At 34.2% G+C, this 18,534-nt stretch overlaps 1 protein-coding gene across 8 annotated transcripts in view; it reads right to left on the reverse strand.

The window, feature by feature from the left end:
* adgrb2 (adhesion G protein-coupled receptor B2) overlaps nucleotides 1–18,534 on the reverse strand; it is a 450,506-nt gene that overhangs the window by 244,167 nt on the left and 187,805 nt on the right. For 6 of the 8 annotated variants that reach the window (XM_053490018.1, XM_053490015.1, XM_053490012.1 and 3 more), the window contains exons 3-4: nucleotides 6,146–6,226; nucleotides 4,183–4,368 (exon numbers count right to left, since the gene is read on the reverse strand). In XM_053490018.1, the coding sequence (XP_053345993.1) occupies nucleotides 4,183–4,368; nucleotides 6,146–6,226 (267 nt within the window). The remainder of the gene's footprint in view (nucleotides 1–4,182; nucleotides 4,369–6,145; nucleotides 6,227–18,534) is intronic. The other 2 variants (XM_053490019.1, XM_053490013.1) reach the window with 1 other exon arrangement.

The following is an 18,534-nucleotide window of genomic DNA, read 5'->3' on the forward strand; positions in this document are numbered from 1 at the left end:
TATATGCTGTACTGATTTTGTTATATATGTTTATCTTTTCTGTATAATTATGCACAAAATTATAAGTAAAGTACTATTCGTAAAACAGCTGTTAGGTTTTACTGAGCTTGCTGGAGAATATGAGTTCTTCTGGTAACTTTGTTACACTCGCTTCTCTATATTTTTATGTAAATCCTAGGAGCGTAACATTAGGTTTTTTGTTTGCATCTGAAAACTGGTCTGTTCTGTATATATATATATATATATATATATATTTTTTTTTTTTTTTTTTTTTTTATTTACAGCCATGCATATATTCTCCTGTAATGTCATTTATTGATTAATTTTTAAGTTGTATATGAAAATACTAAATGATTTTGTACATGATTATGCAGACATGATAAACATATATAACAAAATTGGTACGGCATACAGTATAATATGATGTTTAAGACTTTTGCACAGTACTATATATTTTTTGACAATATGCTTATATAATAATGTACAGTACTTTAAACAAAATGGACTTTATAGGCATTAATCAGAGCACACTGACAAAGTAAAAGTGTGTGTATAATTCTTAAACATGCATAAAGGTTCAATTATGTTCCGAAGAAATATACTCAAAAATAGACGTATAAATATAATGGTTTTTGTCTTCATATATATTATCCGTATTTATATATTGTGATATATTAATAAATATAAGTAATAGTTTCCTATATATGGAAATGTATTATTTCATATATTGCATATTTTACAATATATTGCCATATTTCTTTTATTCCATAAGGGGATACTGTGATACTTTTATAATATATTATGCATTTTTTTTTTTTTTTTTTTTTACTTTTATTTTACCATGGAAACATCACTGATATAAGAAAATCTCTTTTGAAACAGTGTCTTGGCCAAAACTGGCAGCAAAACAACAATCTTGTTTTAAGGTCCATTCATGAGTTAACTCATCATCCTTGCCACAGCTAATGCGACAACTGATTCAGGGCATCGCTATATTTAGGTTGTCTTATTAGAGCAGTTACAGTAAATGCTGATAAACAACAGCAAGGAACATGTCAAACCACACTTCGGTTGCCAGCCACCAACACAGGCTACAAAATACATTTCCGTTGCCTCTCATATTGCTAAAACAACACTAAATGCACAAAATAATCATAGCTATAATATATTTATTCTGGAATTGAGAGCAGGCAGGATGGAAGCTCATGTCCATAAACAGAGGTCTGATGGGTTATGTTCTCCATTAAGTCATTTATCATTAAGTTATCATAGCAAGTCAGGTATCAAGTTTTGCACAAAGTTTTAATTTCAGCAAAAAATTGTTGATCAAATTTGTTTAGGATTAAGAAAGTTTAAATCCTAAACATGGCTTTAAAGCACTATCCAAGCTGGTTACTGCAGTTGTGCCTAAAAAAACATACAGTACTTTTTACTTGTTACACTGTACTGTAAAACTAAGGGTTCCCACTTTATTACTAAATCCTAATTTAAATATTCTAAAAATAGGATTTTTTATGATTTTTTAAAATTCTCCTTATAAACAAACTCGCACTTGTAAAATCAAGTTTGTTGAACCAGCAATCTAAAAATATCACAGGTGGGTACTAACGAGTTACATTTACTTGAGTAACTTTTTTAAAAAAAGAATTTACTTCTATGAGTAGTTTTATTGCACCATACTTTTACTTTTATTGAGTAAATTTGTGAAGAAGAAACACTACTCTTACTCCGCTACATTCAGCTACGCTTAATTAGTTACTTTTCCAACCATTTATTCTCCACATTAGATTTTCTTTGTTTTTGCCAGAGAAATGCAGCATGGAGCACCACATGACTGTGTTTCACCAATCAGATGTAGCAACAATAGTCACATGACTCCGTTTGACCAATCAGCCGCAATAACAATAACCACATATAGTCACTTGACCACAGCACACACACACGGCGAGGTAGACAGCGAAGGAAACATGTGGCTGTTAGTTTAGCTGTTTTATTTAATGTTGAAATGTTAGCTTATATAATTAGCAAATAAGCCAGTGGCTAAAAAATCTAAGTTTCTTACATTTGCTCTGCTGGACACAGTTTATGGTAAAGTGAGACCTCTTGTACACAATGTTATTCTTATGATAACTGCTGAGTCATTTGGAGGGCAACTGAATATACAGTCTATCTTAAACAGGAAGTAGTTTACACTGTTCAAACATACAGTACATATGTTACCTCAATAGATTTTTTGTGTCCCAAAAGCTTTATGTTGTGAAAAAAAAAGTGAGATTAGGAAATTTGTGTTTCTTGTTCCTAATTAACTATTTTGTAAAGATATTTAGTTTTATGCATTTATTTTATTATTTAAAAATGTCAACATTTGTACATTATTTTATCATTTCGTCTGGTTGCTTACATAATTTCTAAAAAACAAATTAATTAATTAATTAATAATAATAATAATAATAATAATAATAAATAATTCAGACATTACGATGAAACATTTACTCAACACTTGAGTATCTTTTTACCAAATACTTTTTTACTCTTACTTGAGTAATATTATTTTGAAGTATAGCTACGCTTACTTGAGTAAAATTTTTGGCTACTCTACCCACCTCAAATCACCCAAAATGACATTTCATACATAATGTGATGTGATGTGATGGGTTTTCAGGCGTTTTTTTTTATTTATTATTATACAATTTTCAGCCTTTTTTTAGAGTAAGATTATTTGTCAACATCTCAACAGTAGTGTCGTAGTAGGACTGTCAGTAGGTTGTCGTGGTAATCTTTATGTACAGTAGTTCTGTGCACAGTTTTTTTTTTTTTTTTTTTTTTTTAGTAGTTCATACAAACGAATGCATTTGCCATTCTTCAACAATAGAAAGTGTTGTTGTAACCAAATACTTACTGATTGATGATTGTAGCTCATGACACAACCACAAACAAGTCACATTTTAAGGTTATTTGATACCGGGATTATGACTGTATCATGGTTGGTTGCTGAGATATGCTAGTGTGAGCTTGTTCTATGAGGAGGGCCTGTGGAAAAATGTCAAGTCCTATTTTTAGATTATTTAAATGAGGATTGTGTGATGTAGTAAGAAAGAGGGAACCCTCAGTCTCATTTTGACACCAGGATGTCTGAGCTATGCCTGAAAGTAACTCGCCAGCAGTGCATTTTTTTTTATAGTGAAAACAGAAATGCATGTTTTTCCATCACATCTGGAGTAATCAGCTTGGATAGTCTTTATTATTATTTCTGCTGGGTAAAACTTTATCAATTCTGCTGAAGGATCAGAAAGGACAAGTTTATTGCAGAAATTGTAAACTTGATACATTTCACCTACTGCACTCTAATGTGCATAACTAACCCGTGCAGCTTAATCCCTGACTTTATATGACGGATCACATACTGTTCCTGTACATGTGTTGCTAACAGGTCTGAATTTGGAAACAGTTCTGAGAATCTCAGAACTTTTTTGATGTTATCGCTCCTGATTCTAAAACTTTTCTCAGAAGATCCTTGTTCTGTCCATTTTTAGAATTTGTCAAGAATAAATTTGTAACTTTCTTTACATTAAGGAAGTTTAAGGAATTTAAATTAAACGGTGCTAAACTATTTTAACACATTGGGGATTTTGAATTAATCTGAAGCTTAAACAAGTTATTGCTGCCAGCCCTAGTCAATCGCATCCAAAAACGAGTCTGGAAAACTTTCCTGGCTGGCGTGCTCTACTTCAAGGCTGAAATAGCTGGGACATTTATTGAGCTTTAAAGAACTGGAAAAATAGTTACCTGGGTAATAACTTATGGGTTTTGGATAAAAAAAAAAAACATTCTATTAGTATACATAAATATGTTCCATAAAAACTGGGACAGAATGGAGTTGAACACAACATAGATTTACAGTTGGACTGGCCTAATTCTCTCAAAAATTACATTTAAAATACATTCAGCCTGCATTAGCTTTTTTCCCCATTACTGTACAGTAGTGTGAATGATGACCTACAGTACTGGTACATTTGTGCCCAAGTGGAAACAATTTGTGCGGCCATTCTCGTGCATACTGACATTGTGACAGGCAGCTAACAGCTGTCCCTGTGTGTGCTCATGCAATACAGTTTCAGCGTGTGTGTGCGCGATTGTGTTTATGTGGGTATATACTGTATGATCGATAAGGAGGTACTCTACCTGCTTGATGCTGTGGCTCACCTGGGCAGGTGGCAGTGTTGTTGCAGAGGCGTGTCTCTCTCAGCGGCCCGCTGCATAGTGTGCCATACGGAGAGGACACACAGGAACGGGTACGCACCTGCCAACCCTGCCCACATGTCAGTGAACACACACTCCACTGAGACCACTCCTCGGCTGCTGGATCACCTATGACAGGGAGTAAAAGAAAGAAAGAAGGGAAATGACATGAGTGTAGTGGTTAGCACTGTCACCTTGTACTTTGTACAGGTTAGGGGTTCGATTCCTGGCCAGGCTCAATTCCCGTCTCTGTGTGCATGGATTTGGCTAACTGGCGTTTCCAAATTGCCCATAGTGTTTGTGTGTGCCCTGCGATACCCCACCTCGTACCCTACGCCTCCTGGGATAGGCTCCACGCCCTCTGCGACCATACAGTAAATACAGGATAAGGCGGTATAAATGATGAGTGAGTGAGTGAGTTTCAGTTGTCCAAAAAAAAAAAAATTATTTCATAATTAATTTATTGATATTGGTCTTAATTGAAGTATGCTTAAATGTATACATTTCCATTATTCAATGGTGAACTCTGCTTTTATTTTTCATAAATAAAAGTATAAATAAAACTATATGTGCTTGGTGAACATCCCTTTCTTGATCTATTTCCACTTTTCTAAAAAGCTCTACACTTCTGGTAAAGCTTTCCACTACAAGTGTGAACATGGGCAATAATGGTTTTAAACATGCATTTTATGTGTACACCAATCTTATATAAAAGTTCATGTAATGTGGCAGATGGTTTTTAGAACTGTGTGAACATCTGAGAATCTACAAGACATCGAAGCTCAATGGGTTTCAACAGCATAAGATCTTCATCAGGTTCCACTCCTCCGAGAGCAGATCATATCAATGCAACTGCACAGTTCAAGATTGGACAAATATTGCCCAATCTCATCTGATGGATTTCTTTTGCGACATGCAGATTAGATTTAGAAATCAGAACCTGATCGTTGTTGCTGATTACATGCATTCTTTTATCATCACACTAGAGATAACATCTATTGATAAGTCATTGCAACCTGGTTCCATGGGTTCAGCATTCTTCGTTTTTTTTCTCAATAGTCACCAGATCTGAATCGATCAGAACACCTTTGGGATGTGGTAGAACAAGAGATTTGCATGTTCAATGTAAGGCTGACAAATCTGCATCGATGATGTGATGCAATCATGGTAACACAGACTGAATCTCGAAGGAAGTTTTCAGACACCTGGTGGAATCAATGGCTTGATAAATGAAGGCTGATTTTAGAGCTAAACCGGCACTATCCGGGATTAGTATTATGTCAGGAGAGTATAGTACTTAAAGGCTGATACATTTTAGACAGCTAATCTCTGAATTTCTTCTTTCCATTAAGGTCCTCAAAGACACACAATTTTCCACAGATTCATGAGCCGCATATGCATCAAACTTCACACGGAAGCCCAAGTGCCAGACTTCTGTGTTCTCATGATTGGGTTAGAGGGAAGAAAGAACACCAATGTTAATTGGACTCGGCAGCTCTGAGAGGGGCCATATGCCCTGGGCGAGGTTTTCTTTCCCTGTGTATCCCATCATTTTGCTTTTCCTCTCACTGTGCCTGGAGTAACTATATACGGGTTTCTTGGATGTGACATCAGGACACAACCACACCAGCAGGGCAAAGCAACCCGGCAGGCGATGAACACCAGACTGTTCTTATTTATCTCCGAAAATGTCCTTGCATGAAGGCAACATCACAGAGTGACTGTCCAAATCGGACTAATTGCACGTCTTATAAACACATTACGTGTTTATTTGCATAAGGGTGAGTCAGATCCTCATCTTCCCCCAAGAGCCAAGGAAAGGAGGGATATTAGGATGTGCTTTATAATTGAAGGCTCCGAGCCGATGTTTTGTTTTTTGTTTGTTTTTATCCAAAGAGAAGCTCACCTGTTTGGGCTTGGAACACTCCTGGCTGGTCTGCCGATCTCGGCCTCTGGGTTTTCACCTTCAGCTCATCATCGTCAAAGTCTGAAAACAACACACAATGGCAAACATCAATAACTGGTAATTGCAATTATGCATTTGAATTATGGATTTTATAGGAAACCGTCACAATATGTATCTAACATATACAGTGGTGGCCAAAAGTGATAGCTTTTACTTTTACTTTCCGAAGCCAGTTATCCACCTCTGCACAAAAACTCAGCAATTCTCAAGTGAATTGTAAGCTTCTGTGGCAAATGTCTGTACATGATCTTCAAGAAGCAATCAAGCAGACATGGATTGAACAAGTCACACCAGGGTACTGCTTTTGGTACTGCTGGACACAGCCGGATCCCGGAGGTTTTTGAAGAATAAAGGATTGTATGCTGAATATTGATTGTTATATACTGTAGCAATTTCATTGCACCAAATAACAAATTATTTCTAATATGTATTACTATTAATAAATTATTCTCTTATACATTTAAAAATGAGATTAAAACTTTTGCTCCAATATAATAATTTGCACTGTTAATAATTTTAAAGTACAATGATAAAACCACCCCAAAACAGTTTTGTTTTTAAATGTTTGAGTAATTTCTAGGCTTTGGTTTTATTTTAAAGATTTAACTAAAAAAAGGTTTACTTTAAGCTTTAAAAAAAAAAAAAAAAAAAAATTCTAATCTATTTAATGCAGCAAAGTGTCTGCTTTTGGTTCTTCAATATTACAGAGATATGAGCTTAAATCAACCTGCATCTCTCAACCCCATTATCCCTAAAATATGATGTGAAGAACACAACTCTTTTTAAAAAACTATGTTCTATTGGCTGATCTGTCTGTTTTGCCATGAGGCCTGGTAGATAAAATACAGATACAGTACCAACTCATTGAAAGGCCCAAGCACACACTTCGATTATACATAGCATTTAATTTTCCAACTAATTTTCCATCAGCTCACTCAGAGTGACCAGAGAAACCGGTCAAACCAGAGGAAATGGTGCAAGGCAACAGTGCTAACTACTAAGTCGCCATGCTGCTAAGCCTAGATATACTCATAACTGAATCATTTTGTTTTTAGCCAATAGCTAGCAATCAGGGGATCTCTAGCTAAACACGTTCACAACAGCGATACAACTTCCTCAACATGGGTAATTTGGATGACTGTTATTCTTGTCACTCTGGGATCATAGCTTATTTTTGACATGTGTTGATGTGTCACATGTCTGGTCTGGTTTACGCCATATGCTTCCAAATTTCTCAGCAATTCTGACCTGACGTCCCTGACACAGCACTGACTGTGAACTCCTATTACACAGCTGTCATAGCAGCCCAGAAACATCAGATGATATTTTTTTTCTGTTTTTTTTTTTACCACCTATTTTTTACTAAAAATAAAATCCTTTGTTGAATATACAACTTACAAGACACTGGGGAAAATTTGACAAGTGTGACAATAGCATCTATATGACTGCTGTCTGATGGACTGAGAAATTACATTAGAAATGCTTTAGTTCAGTTGACCAGAATAGTTATTTTCAATGGCTCTAATAGACCTACATTTAATTCCCCAATTAATCTTAATTGTCCTTTGAAGGCCTTTACGTGGAAAAAAATGTCCATATGAAACACCACTGTGCTTTGTTATAGCACATGCAATTAATTGGAGATACTGAATTATGTGACCTGTACTGTGTGAGGCTAATATTAGCTCAATTCTTAAGATGACTTGAACTGAATAATAATCGTCTCTATACCTTATAGTCAGTATATGGAATAGTATATAAAAAATTAATGAAAAAATAAATTAAAGGAATCTCCGAAGCATGTTCTAAATTACAGATAAAATGTGCTCTCAGAATTTACTGTGCATTTAGAAAAAACAAAAATCTGAATGTCCTCAACAGGTAATTAAAAATAAATAAAGATAAAACATTATCCATGATGATGTAAATTTCAGTATTTTTGTTAACCTGAAACTAAATCATTTCAGTAAAAAAAAAAAAAAACAGATCCATAAGGAAATGTTACAGTCTACCAGTGAATCATTATTTTGTATGTTCATTACTCTGATCACAGCATGAAAAGATGTCAGTGTAATGCGCTAAATGTAAAGTCATTTAATGAATTAGCTGCACTGACAATGCATATTACATCAATGGAAGGAACTCATTACGATGTTATTAAGAAAAACATGTCTGTGTGTACTTGTATGGATAAGTACGAGACTGAAACCTACACATTCGTACATCATATATGAATAATAAGTACTAAAAAAAATCAAAGTTAATTCTGTTTTCATGCATATGGATTTGCCCCATTTGTCTTTTCCTCATCATCCACAATGAAATGAAAAAACAAATAAATCTACCCTCTGATTCCTCGACTCTCTAATGTAAATAAGCTGGCCCTAGTTGAAATAAGAACAATTACAGCAACGGTTTACTCGTGATGAGGAAATTGGACTACATGTGTAACACCACTGGCACATTTACTCTTTTTACTGTTTTAACTCAGACTCATTAGACTTTAGGCAAACACACTGCGACTGCATTTGGGGTAACCACCATCGCAGAAACCGCTTGGGTAAAGATCAAATACTAATTGACCTCTTTCACGCTTCAGCTACACAAATGCAAACTGAGTAGTTAATGGATCTGAAAAGGGACCTTCAGTGAAAATGCCACAACATGAACAGCCTAAAGAATAATAATTGATGCTAAACAATTTTGCAACATTTCTCCAACACTTTAAAATTATTAAAATTTTCTATTTTTTTTTTTTAAGAAACACGAAGGCTGGCAAAAAAGCTGTAAAAAGTTTTTAAAACTCAAGACTCCTTAAAGAGCTTTTTATAGTTCATTAAACGTAAAACCTTTATATTTGCCTGCTTACTTTATTGATAAATGGTTGCTATGCATAAATGCAGTGGATTGGCACTCTGTCCAGGGTGCACCCAGCTTCGTGACCTAAGTTTCCTAAAATAGGCACCAAGCATATTATTTATATAATAAAAAAAAAAACACTTGTGTTTAAATTGCTTTAATAACTGGCACTTATTGAGTTACATTTTACAAGTAGCCATGTAGAAGTTCTCTTAAATTGTTATAATTATTATTTACTATAAATACTAAACGAGCACATTTGTTCCCCATTTATAGCCTCTTTACAAAAAAGATTAAATTCCAGATAACCCCATTCTTAATTAACTGAAATAAAACACACACGTTTTTTTTTTATCCTCACCATCACTTACCTTTACCTTCTTATATAAACAATGATCACTTAATTTTTGTCATGCTTCATTCATTCATTCATTTTATTTATAATTTGACTAAATAATTTCTTTTTTGATATTACATATAATAATATTTTGATATTACATATCTTATGCATATCTGAAATATTAAAAGCACAGTTTTCCAGATGACGTGCAAAATCCAAAAAACATCTCTGTCCAATTCATTTTAAAGTCATACTGTAACATATAGTGACATCATGATATTCTTGTGATATTAAACACATTAATAAATTCTCACTCACTCAATACACACACATTCACACACTACAGGCAATTTAGGAACGCCAATTGGCCTAATCTGCATGTCTGTGGGGGGAAACCTGAGTGCCCGGAGGAAACCCTACGGGGGAACATGCAAACTCAGTGCACACAGAGGCGGGCATCAAACCTGGCCAGGAATCAAACCCGGGCCCTGGATGTTCTGCATTTTAAATGGTGGCATAGCGGCTAGCAGTGTAGAATAACATATAAAATAAGATTAATAGTTTGTTAATTGCACCACGCGGAGGCGTGACCAAGTGACATGCTAAATGCCACAAGTGACGACCTACAGTAGTATAAATCAACTTTTAGTTATTATGTAAACACTTTTAAAGGGATTTACTGTGCTTTTGAATTTTACTTGTATATTCAATAATGAAGTTTGTAGCCCACACTAAGTTGTGTCAAAAAATAATTAATTTAGTCAATAGAAGGTTTAAAAAATAACTGCTTTTGGTTTTGTTATGTCTAGCTTTGTGGCAAAGCTGAAAGTAATTAAAAAGAAAAACAAAATTAATTCTTCCATTTCAACTGCTTCAATTAAGCGTAATCAAAATTACGCTCATTCAAGTAAAACAATAACTTCACAGTCAATGCGATTTATTTATGTGTTAATTAATCAATTTATTTAAACTCAGATTTGTATTTGATGTGGGTGAATACGGTTCTCAAAGACAGATGCGTCTCAACCACAAACTGGTGGACACCTTATATTTTAGATTACACTAACATCAGCGTTCCTGCCTCTGGACTTGGAGATAAACCTCTTGATGAATGAATGAATGAATGAATGAATGAATGAATGAATAAAGTTGCCAGGACCTGGCTTGACAGTGATGACTTCATTCCATGTCTTAACGTATATTCCTTTTGAAACAGTAGAGTGGAGTGATGGCATTTTTGAGGTGCTTGACTGCTAAACAGTTTTGACATTAGCTTAGCAAACTAGCTAAATATGGAGAACAGTGACAAGTGTAACATAACTTGAACTGTGGAGGATTTTTCACCGCTGCCTTCACCCACACCTGTCAACTTTAATGAGGATAAAATCTTAGACAGAGATGCTGCGTGTTTTTAGAGTTATAGTAGGCTATGCATGTCCGAGACAAGGGTGACCATCAGAGGTACTGGTTGTGATGGTGAGCTTCAGGGCCATTACTGGGAGGCATATATATATATATATATATATATATATATATATATATATATATATATATATGAGAGAAGTCTTAACAAGAGTGAAACCCCTATATGGCCTCATGCTCTTACAGGCGATCCGTCTTAAAGTTTGACATGTTGGGCATTGTGAGAGGCTTTTCTGCTTACCGTGACTGTAAAAAGTGATTATTTAAGATATGGTTTTCTTGCTGTCAGCTGAACCAGTCTGGTCATTGTCTTTTAATCTCTCTAATCAAGAAGGTTCTTCCGGGAGAAACTTTTTTCCAATTTTATTTATACTGAGGATCCAGTGAAAACCTTATACATGACGATGATAAAAACTGAAGAAAAACTGGACTTATTTTAGTGTCCCACTGTCTTGTGTTATGTTTATACAGTAGGTGTATGATTGTTTAATTCTTTATTTGAAGAATTTATGCTGATGAATATCTATTCACACCAACATCCAACCCTATCCAAGATCCTTTAAGTTTCAATCAATTGAGAATTTCAGTAGTGAAATGGTTCTCTTATCTGGTATTTACTGTATGCGGCGATTCTGTTACGTGCGTGTATTTACTAGCATTCACTAGCACACTGTTTGGACAACCAAAAATTTCTGGTACAATGCTTGTTTTGCTCTTTCTTTCCTTTTTTATTTTTTTTAGGTTTATTAGCACCCTGTTCATACTGTACATTTTATGCACATACTGTGGTAGAGGTATTATCATAACTCAGCAGATTTCCTTATCTTGTCTTTTATATAAGGTATTTATATTGTATAGCAATAAGAAACAAAGTAATAAAGTGATATCAAAGGAGACTCTGACCGACAGGTAAGTATAATTAGTCAACACAAGTATTTATACACCTCCGGTGTGTTTGTGTGTGTGTGTCTCTGTGTGTGACTTTTTTTCCGTAGGTTTTTTTTTTTTTTCAACCTATTGTGCAATTTATTACTAAATATGAAATGGTAATTGTTTTTCTATAAATGTAAAACTTCTTAAGACTTTTTTTGGTTAAAAAGACAGTTATTCTTGATTTGCATCTCGAAACAAATCTGATACATCAATGCAAAAGCTTTGAAAAAGTTTAACAAAATGTGGAGACCTTTGGAAGATTTCTATTTTGTAAGTAATTATTTTATTTTGCCAAATTCTTTGTGGAATTATGATGGTTTTTCAGCCTTTTTTTCTTTCTTTTTTTAATGGCAGTGGGAGGTTCTGTCATTCTTTGTTAAAGTGGTGGGGGGGTGATTTGAGGTGTGTTGTTTGTTTTTATTTTGTAGTGTGAAATAAACTAATAGGGAATATTTAAAAGTGAAAAAGATAATTATCCAAAATTTTGTATTTAAACATATAAATATATTTATTTTTATTTTTTTTTAACCCTGAAGATTTTACCATAATCAAGAATAATCAGACCAACATTAGTGCTTAAACAAAACAAATGCTTTAAAAAAGGATCAATTTTATAATCTTAATTCAGAAAAGCCTTTGCCTTAAAAATGAAAGAAAGTGTTTTACAAAGCGGCTTAGCATGAACTTTAATTGTCACCCCAACAAACTGCATATAAATAAGAGAGTTATGAGTAAACAGCCATTGTGCTATTGTTTCTGAGAGACATGTTGAAAGTATTGCAGATGGCAATCAGGTGTGTAATGCAGGTTCACTAAGGAGAGATAATGTTTTAAAAAAAATAAAAATCTAAATTATTTCTTCAGGAATGAGAAACCCTGCCAAGAGCAATGCAACATCACCGTGTCTTTGTCCCTTATTTTGGGTTGCAGTAATTATTTTCTTCTCAGTTGTTCACCATAAACCCTGGAGATGACTTTATTCCTAGATAGCAGTACAAATACAATAGTTCTCACACTACCATGTATCTGAGATATAATACAAATCAAATAATAGTCTATATTTTGTATTTTGTTCTTTTTTTGTGAAAGAGTGACTCAAATGGTGGCTTGTTTATTCCATTCTTATAGTAGTTGTGTGATAGCTGGCTACTCGATCTCTTAAACAGGGAAAAAAAAAAAATTCCACAAGCCATTGCTCAATTTTTTTTCCACCCATCATTCACCTGCAACAGCAGCAAACATATTTTTTTTTAAACATGAAATTAGTACTTATGTACACTCACCTCCCAGTGTATTAACCCCTATACACCTTTATATTCATACTATTTTATTCATGCAATTATCCAATCAAATATGCAGATACAGATCAAGATCTCATCATCAAACATCAAAGCGGTGGAAAATATAACCTCAGTGACTTTAACGGTGGCGTGTTTTTGTCACTGTGGGGGACAGTTTTTCAGAGTATTTCAGAAACTGTTTATATTGCTGGTGATTTCACAAACACACACACGCTCTTACACACATACATACACAGCTTGCAGCAGCACCGCACCCCCTGTGCCCGATTCTCGCACCCCCTCTGCCAGCACACCTGCGCCCCCACCCCATCAACTTCGCCTTTACCGCACAAAACTTTCTTTAAAGGATTTAAGCTTGACTTTCATATTCATACAGGCACATTATAACAAAATGTAATAAATAATAAACCATTATATTATGAGCAATATACCTTTAAAACATCCCCACAAACACAAAGCATCATGTTGCTTTTACACAACATTTCCACAACCGACTACAGTAATTGTGCTTGAAGACACCAGGCTGTGTTTTAATATTTGTGCATTATGATTTTGTTTCTTCAAAAACATATTTCGTACTGGGTTTAGAGTCAAACGTTGCCAAGCAACAAACACTTTCTTTCCTAATGAAGGTGATTGAGAGACTGTTTGCTCATTAATTTGTTGATTCAAGTGAAGGCAACGTTTCATGTCAAGTCGTACATTCCCTCTAATTAATTTGCTGACTCAACAATAGTAAAAACGTAACATTTTGGAATCGCTTTGTGTAAACCAGCTATTTTGCATGAAATGAATGGATTGTTGAAATCTTATATTTTATCAAATATGGTTTATAGTTTATTCAATGTGGAGTCGAGTTGTGCCAGAATATCCACATTTAATGGAATGCCCCTGCCTTGTCTGATTATGAATTAAAAAATCGCTTTACCGGATATTCATGGTATAAAAAAAGCTAAATATTAATAATAATAATAATAATAACAATAATAATAACAACAATAATAATAATAAGTGTGTCACAGAAGAAAACAACAGCTTTTCAACACTTACTCTCAATACATTTGTAAAAGTTACAGCTTTCCTACACACACACAAACACGCACACACACACACACACACACACACACACCAGCTGTAAGAAAAGAAATTTCAGCGAATAGAAGTTCCATTAATGGAAATGCCTTGTTGATGCATGAGGTCAAAGGAGCCAAAAAGGCTAGACAGGAGCTGACAGGACGTCCTTCCAGAATGCAAATATAATGTACATTTCCTACAACTGTAGCTAGCAGAAAAACATCTCAGAAAATGCACAAAATGCAGAAAAGCTCATCAGGAATCTGGGCTCACCAAAACTGGACGAAATTTTGGAGGGGGGAAAAATGGCAAGGTTCAATCTAGTTTTGATGTGAAAAAAAAAGACTTATAAATAAATAATCTATGGTGGCCGAGAAGTGCAAAACAAAATAACAAAACCGAAAACAACAACAAATTAAAAAAAAAAAAAAAATGAAAACAAAATAGAAAACAAAATAACAAAACTGAAAACAAAATAACAAAACTGAAAACAACAACAAATAAAAAAATAAAAAATAACAAAATGAAAACAAAATAGAAAACAAAATAACAAAACTGAAAACAAAATAACAAAACTTAAAACAACAACAAATTAAAAAAACAAAATAACAAAATGAAAACAAAACTGAAAACAAAATAACAAAACTGAAAACAAAATAACAAATTAAAAAACAAAATAACAAAATGAAAACAAAACTGAAAACAAAATAACAAAACTGAAAACAAAATAACAAAACTGAAAACTAAATAAAAAATTCCAAAACAAAATAACATAACCAAAAACAAAACAAAAAAACGAAAACAAAATAACAAAACCGAAAACAACAACAAATTAAAAAAAACAAAATAACATAATCAAAAACAAAATAACATAACCAAAAACAAAACAACAAAACCGAAAACAATAAAACAAATCAGAAAACACAACGACATATCTACTGTAGATACAAAATACCAAATAAGAAAACACCACAACAATTTACTCAAACCGGAAAGTGTAGGTATAGTTCGCAAATTAAATTATCGCTGATTGGATGAGAGATCTGTCACTCAATTGTCCAATCAGCGGTAATAATAAACTTGCCTATGTGTGGTTTGCAAATAAAATTCTTATTGCTGATCTTTAGTGACAGATGTCTCGTCCAATCAGCGGTAAGGATGTAATTCGCAAACCACACCTACCTTTTTTGGCTTGTTGATTCTTACCGCTGATTAGACAGGACATCTGTCACTCAAAATATACAGGAAGTACTGCAGCCACACGGATATTTAGATGTATTTTCATTTAAGGATTCATTTCAGTATTTTAGGATTATACACCACTTTGGTCCACTAAGTTGTGTTAAATGTGCTGACTTCACTTGATAGTACTGCTTGAATGTCTTGAGTGACAGATGTCTCATCCAATCAGCAATAAGAATTTCATTTGCGAACTATACCTACTGTTTCCGGTTTGACTGAATTGTCGTTGTGTTTTCTGATTTGGTATTTTGTTTCTGGATATGTCGTTGTGTTTTCTGATTTGTTATATTGCATTCAGTTTTGTTATTTTGTTTTTGAATTTTTTGTTTTATTTTCATTTTATTTTGTTTTCAGTTTTGTTGTTTTGTTTTCATTTTATTTTGTTTTTGAATTTATTTTGTGTTCAGTTTTGTTGTTTTGTTTTTAAATTTGTTATTTTGTTCCTAAATTTATTTTGTTTTTGTTATTTTGTTTTGCACTTCTCAGCCGCCGTAAAAATCCCATATGATTATACTGCAAGCAACTGACACACAGTACCGACTTTCAATAAATGTACATGCTTTTCCCGCCAATCTGTCTCTGTTTGCACAGCTGACGTATTAACCGGTAATTGAAAACCCTCATCATCACACACACACGCATACACACACACACACAAACACCTTCCACTCTGTGGTCTCATGCTTGAAATGAATTAAAGCTGTTAGCTCAAATTGAAGCCCTTTAATTGCTCTATCCTTAGGGGTGTCTTTATTGTTTGCTGACGCTCAAGTGGGTTGCTTCTTCGGCGCACTCGTTCATCCATCCTACACAATCAATACCCTCTCTCTCTCTCTCTCTCTCTCGCTCTGTCTTAAGGATCCCAGCTTCGCTTGTTCATTACCGGCTGAAAGCTGTACGGAACGATGTAATTCTCTGAAGAGCAGTCTGGGTGTGAGCTTCAGCCCATGGGTTATGACAATAGGCACCTTTAAATTAAAATAAATAAATGAATAAATAAATAAACGAATAAATAAATGTTACAAAAGTTATTGCTTCTTGCATAATAAGTCTTAATTCGGGATTTTGCTTTTGAGTATTCTTAATCATTTGTTTAATCTGTCTAGTAAAGTTACTTTAATCTTGGTTACACTCCTGGTTCATGTTTATAATAATAATAATAATAATAATAATAATAATAATACGAGAGAAGTCAAACTACACTGATGCACTTATCCCAATGTTTCACTAGTGCTTGGATACCATCATGACAGAAAGTTTTCTCAGTACCATGAAGCCATGGTCAAACTACATGCTTGCAAGTCTGAAACGCTGGCCTCCCAGGAACTCCTTTAATGGCCCAAACATGTGTAAATGGCTTGGAGGTATGTGGACAGCCGGGTTCCTGTAATGTGCACGTGGTGTTGGTGAATGATTGCGTTCCCACGGACAGATGTGTCTCAATCACAAGTTGATGACGAGCTATCTGTCGAGTTTCATTTCAGGTGTTTCGCTATCTGAATGCTTACGGCCTGAAACACCTCGAGTGGGATAATCGTAAATAAATAACAAATTTGAAAGAAGTCTCATCAACATACTGTGCCTAAAGTCTCCTGTCAATCATTAATACACTGAAAAATTCATCACAAGTCCCGGTTTGACTTGAACGCCCCCTCCGAGTAAAAAGAATAAAAAGAATACGACATGCCCCCTATTTAATTGCAATAAAATACCATCGAACGTGTAATCCGACGCTCGCTATCCTGCCGTAAAAAACACCATTCCGCTCACGTCTGACATGTTGACACTGCGAGCGCGGTAAGGGAGAGTCACACATCTTGACGCTTATCTCCACACACACATTTCATTCTTTACGACGTTCTTATCGTGCTGTAAATAACACTTTCTCAGTGACACAAATAAACACACTTTGTTCATCTTGTGCTGTTCAACCATAAACCGAGAGTGATCTAGTCCTCCAGCACCTGGATTTAAATATAACATGAACAGCAGAATCAGTAGGGAAGAGCAAGCGAGAGATCAGACCAGTGCTGCAGACGTGCCACATAGAGACCGGACCGCTTCTAATAGCTTTCCATTGTTTTTCTTTTACCAGCATCTTTTTTGACTTTTTTTTGTCTTCCTTTGCATGTTTTTGTACCTTCACTTCTTCTTTCTATTTTTTTGCTTCTCTTCTGCTTCCCTGGTGTTCTTGCTTTTCCTGTTCTTTTTTTCCTTGTTTTTTTCTAATAGTTTTGATTTTTTTTCTTTGAGTTTTTACTTCCCTATTTTTTTTCTGTTCTTGCTATTTTTTCTTGTTTTTCTTCTTCTGTTTTTTTTTTTACTTTTTTGCATTTCTCTTTCCATCTTCACTTTTTTCACCTTTCATTCTTTCTTTCCTTCCCTTTTCTAAAATTGAATCCCCTTTCTTTTATCCTTTCTTTCTCTTCTTCTTCCTTTATTTTTGCTTTCCATTCATATTTAACAGGTTTTTCTTTTCTTTTTGCTTCTCTTTTGCTTCCCTGGTCCTTTTGTTCTTTCTTTCTTTTTTCCATTTTTTTCTTGATTGTTTTGAATTTTCCTTTGAGTCTTCACTTACCCTTTTCCTTTCTTTTTCTGTTTTTGCTGTTCTTCTGTTTTCTTACTTTCTTTATTATACAGCATTTCTCTTTCCATCTTTACTTTCTTTCTTTGTCTCCACCATTTTCTTGTCTTTCTTCCATTGCATTTTCTTTATTTTCACTTTTCTTTTTTCTTTCTTTCTTACAGTCTTTTTTGCTCACTCTTTCTTTCATTTTATTTTCTTTCTTTCTTTTTTTTCCTTTATTATTTGCTTCCGCCTTTCCATTTATATTTTCAACAGGTTTTTCTTTCTCTGGTTGTTTTTCTTTCGTATAGACCTTTCTTGCTTCTTTGCTTTCTTTCTTTCATTGCATTTTCTTCATTCTATCTTTTTCTTTTCTCTTTTAGTCTCTCTTCCTTGTTTGCTTGCTTGCTCCACCATTTACATTTCCAATACGTCTTAATTTTTGGTTTCTTTTATTGTATTTTTTCTTTTATTGTATTCTATTTTTACAGTAGGTCTTTTTTGCTTTTTACATTCTTCTTTGTATTGCATTTTTTGTTCTTGCCATGTCTTCTTTCCCTATAACCCTTCCTTCCTTCCTTTTTTCTGCATT

The sequence above is a fragment of the Clarias gariepinus genome, chromosome 28, assembly GCF_024256425.1.
Source record: "Clarias gariepinus isolate MV-2021 ecotype Netherlands chromosome 28, CGAR_prim_01v2, whole genome shotgun sequence".
In the NCBI taxonomy this organism is placed as follows: domain Eukaryota; kingdom Metazoa; phylum Chordata; class Actinopteri; order Siluriformes; family Clariidae; genus Clarias; species Clarias gariepinus.